The sequence below is a fragment of the Triticum dicoccoides genome, chromosome 2B (genome assembly GCF_002162155.2).
Source record: "Triticum dicoccoides isolate Atlit2015 ecotype Zavitan chromosome 2B, WEW_v2.0, whole genome shotgun sequence".
NCBI lineage: Eukaryota > Viridiplantae > Streptophyta > Magnoliopsida > Poales > Poaceae > Triticum > Triticum dicoccoides.
Window position 1 is genome coordinate 155305746 of NC_041383.1, and position 4083 is coordinate 155309828.

Genomic DNA, 4083 nt, shown 5'->3' on the forward strand with positions numbered 1-4083 from the left:
CCCGTGGTTGGCATGGTGGTCATTGATTGCTCGTGTGGCAGCGACAATGTGGGTGTGCGAGGTCGAGGCTGCAGTGAGACTGTGGTAGTTGGCTTGGCTCTCTAGGTGTCCGTAAGCTCATCGTGGTACGTTTGTTGTAGTGGGGTCAAAGTTGTGTGGTGGGTCCTTGTGGCAACGACGACAAGCGGTGGATGGCCCATCTTGATGATTCTTCGCAGCGTCACCCTTGCATAGTGCTCTGTCGCTCGTTTATTCCTGGATTCATTGTTGGCCCCGTTGCTGGTGTGTGTGTTGTTCATTTGGCTTGGATCTTCATGTGGCTGCTTCTGCCACTTCGATGTGTACTCAGTCATTGGTTGCTTCCTTTAAGTCAAAATGCTTGCTCGGGGAGAATTGGTGATGATGCCGCTAAGGTACCAACTCGTCGATATTTCCTTCGTAGCAGTGTGTGATTTATATTGTGTCATGTGCACTGAGTTATATAGTTTATCGTCTGTTTTTTCTCTAATTAACTGGGCAACACTCTTCTTCTTAATCATTGAAAATGAGTTTGCCCCGTTTATTTATGTAGATAAAAAGAAAAATTTGTTTCGCTTCTCCCTGTGTACTTATGGTAGAAGAAAGACGAGTGATACAAACAGCGAGATCGAACGGCTCGCGGGAAGCAAGGAACGATCGTCTGACTAGCGAGGCGATTGATCGGTGGCTTCCATCGGTTGACCGACGCCCATCGGCGTAAAAAAAACACGCATACGACGAGCTCTGGCGGCTGGCGCCGCCGATTCCCTTTAATGTGGCGATCGATCGGTGCCTTCCTCCGCCTCTTCGTTGCCGTCTTGCCGACGGATCTGACGAGGAAACGCGGCGCGCCGGTAGCAGTAGGCACGCAGACTGGCGTGCCACGACCATGCAGCCACCGCTGGAGCTCTCGCCGCCGGCACCCGCCCCTAGGTCTGCACACCCGTGACCTCTCCCTCCCTCTCTTTTCCCCTCCTCTTCCTAGTGCAGATTTGTTGGGTGGATTGGATCCAAACTAGAATCAGCCAAGAACACATCTCTACGGCAGCTATTGGTCAGTAGCCGTCGTGCATCTTGGTAATTTTGCCGGTTTCCTTGCCGAGATGCACGCCCGCCCCTCAGCAATGCTTTGGTTGGGTAAGGTGAGCGTACTGAGAGATTGCACAAATGTTGTCCGGATAAACAGGTGAGAGTCTTGCGAGATTGGTGACACTTGATTTGTTATTTGCTTCGAGAATACTCTACAAAGTACAAACATCACCGGTTTAGCTACTTGTAGTCGCCTGAATTTATAATTTGGGTCAGTCGAATTTTGCGTGAAGGAAGGAACAGCTGGAGGGAAGGAAGGAGCTCTCTTGGGGAGCCCTCTGGGTCTATCTTAGGATGGCAGCCGGCAGGCGACCCCGGTATCTATCTTAGGCTGGCAGGTGACCTCATTATCTATCTTAGGAGTGTGGGGCATGGTGCAGGTTCGCCGGAAAAAAACTGGTCATCGCCGGGCAGTGGGCGGTGGTTCAGGGGAGCGCCATCCGCCGCTGGTGGCAGAGGCAGGCGGTTAGGCTTGTGCTGGATAGGTGAGGGAAGAGAAACAGTACACGTACCTGTTTGAGGTTGAAGATGAAGCATTGTCCGTTGGATCTTGATCCAATGGTTGAGATAGGAGGGGGAGAATTGGCTGACCGTTTTCAGATTTTTCACGCAACTGGCGCCTAGCCGCTCCCAAATATCACCCCCAAATGCATGATTCGGAAATGTACCAATTTTAGCTCACTAAATAAGGTTATATTTATTCTGTCGTATTGAGCATCAAGCTGTTGGCTATTCTGGGGTAGCTTATTTTAATTGTAGCGTGCCATCTTGATATACATCTTACTATGTAAAGCATTAATGTTTAATGACATGGAAATTTGTGTTTCTCCTTAATGTGTAGTACTGCAGTAAGAGCCTAAGTACTACCACATTTCCAATATTTTTTCTATGATATCTGATTCCGCAATGCTGATACATCGTTCTTGAATTTTTTGTATGACAGAGAAGTGGTCGTCGCAGAGTGGCCATCTAAGAAAATCTGCCACTGCTTGGTCTCTACCTCAGCCTCATCTGAACAACGTGTTTGGGCGGACCTACCAGACAGCCTGCTTCACCTAATCATTGCTCTCTTAAGCTCATTCCATGACCTCCTTGCTTTTACTGGCACCTGTCACTCTTGGCGTGCTGCGGTCTTTTCCTTCCCATCATCCATATATGCCTTTGTCTTCCCACCTCTCCATCTCAAAGCAGGTTTGCGTAGGGCTAATTGGCATTGCAACACAAGTTACAATCTCTTATCGAACTACAAATGGCATCTTTGTGATCTTGTGAGGACAAACTTATCTCTTCGCCGCTCAGCTCCCCGTAATACTCCAAATTACATGCCCTATTTGGGCTGCTCATATGGGCATCTTATCTTCTCCTGTGTGGAGCACCTTCTCCTTGTCGATGTTTACACATGTACTAAGGTGAAGCCACCCAAACTCCACACCAACAGCGATTGTGTGATCGATAGTGCCATTCTTATGGCTCCATTCAGTTCATCCAACTCGTGTCTCCTCCTTTTCTCGAATTTATTCATCTTCCAGTGGCAGGTTGGAACAAATTCGTGGACAGAGTACCCTCTTGTTTCTGAACACTTTCTTATTCAGATTGTTTTGTTCAAAGGTCAGATGTTTGCCATAGACTTTCCCCAGACGCTGAAAACCATATCCTTGGCACCTCAGCCCAACGTGCAGGAAGTCGATGTTGTGTGGGGAGAGGACATTGTTGTTGGCTTGAATTATGATCCATGGTTGGTGGTCTGTGGTGACATGCTTCTCATGGTTGATCTTGTTGATGACTTGATAAGCAATGGCACCTTTCAGGTCTTCCGCTTTGATTCTTCAGCCGAACCAGCTAAGTGGACAAAGATGGAGAAGTTGGAAAACTGGGCCCTCTTTATCAGCCTTGATAGGAGGAGCCCTACATTTTCTTGCATGAACCCTGAAAAATGGGGCGGAAAGAGTAACTGCATTTATGTTCCAAGTGCGTCCAAAGACTCTGATGAACCTTGGATTGCTGTAGAGCTTGGTCAGGCAGTTTACAGTATAACTCGCTCGGATTCATACATTCTAGAAGGCAAAAGCAATCAGCTTGAGAGCCTCTGGGTGCTCCCCAGTTTGGTCTATGGTGTTGGCCAGTGAACAATCATGTTTGGTTGTCGCGTGTTTTTTACTCTTAGTGAGCCTCTGCATCAGTGCACGACAGTGGCAAGCGTTAAGCAGTTACAGAGGAAGAACTGGGAAGGAACTGAAGTGTCTAATTGTACAACTCTGAAATGCTAAAAGTACCTACTGGACATGTATGTTTCCGAAAATGTCAATTTATGTTGAATTTTATTACGGTTTAATTGTTCATCCAGGAGCATATGCTCCTGGAGCCAAAACGCTACCCTTGATTGTGGATTGCCACACGAACATCCTTACTTTGTTTTTTTTCTCTGAGGGGGAGAATTACACAACTGTTGCAACCAGAGGAAGGAATAAGTTCTTCATAAAGGCCGTCAGACAGTGTAGTGCAAGTTCCTCTTGGCTAATGTATTATCTTTAGTTCTCGATGGAAGGTGTTATTATCACCACCAGAGAGAGCATCAGCCTAAAAGTGCTCGCAGCAAAATGAATGAATTAAAAATAGTCCAGAAAAAACAGTGATTTGCAACTCAAGAATACTTGGTTCATTGATTTTGTAGATTCATTATTCATCGGTCTAATCAAGCGACTTAGCTAGTGATGAAGTTAGGAATAGATGTCATGAACATATATTTTATTTTTTTGGTTCTTGAGGGAAGCTAATGTATTACATTTAGTTCTTGAGGGAAGCTCAGCACTGTAATTATCACAAACATGGTCCAGCTCGCACCAAAAGAAAAACGTTCTGACTTCTGAGGGAAAAACAAAACAAAACTGCACATCAGAGTTCAGAATGGTCCAAGAAGTGTTTGTAGACGTAAAGAAGTTCAGAAAGAACCAGTATACCGTTTCATCATCCAACACT

The 4083-nt window shown here is 46.3% G+C and overlaps 1 protein-coding gene across 1 annotated transcript; it reads left to right on the top strand.

The window, feature by feature from the left end:
* Positions 1-747: 747 nt before the first annotated feature.
* Positions 748-3473, top strand: LOC119362726. Its single transcript, XM_037627974.1, has 2 exons — positions 748-951; positions 2051-3473. The coding sequence occupies exons 1-2, from the start codon at positions 908-910 to the stop codon at positions 3231-3233; spliced, it is 1227 nt and encodes a 408-aa protein (XP_037483871.1). The 5' UTR covers positions 748-907; the 3' UTR covers positions 3234-3473.
* The last annotated feature ends 610 nt before the right edge of the window (positions 3474-4083 follow it).

Bases quoted from the DNA above. Each gene is read 5' to 3' on its own strand.
- LOC119362726 (XM_037627974.1), top strand. From the start codon at position 908: ATGCAGCCACCGCTGGAGCTCTCGCCGCCGGCACCCGCCCCTAG. The intron at 952-2,050 runs GTCTGCACACCC...TTTGTATGACAG, and splicing joins CCGCCGGCACCCGCCCCTAG to AGAAGTGGTCGTCGCAGAGT.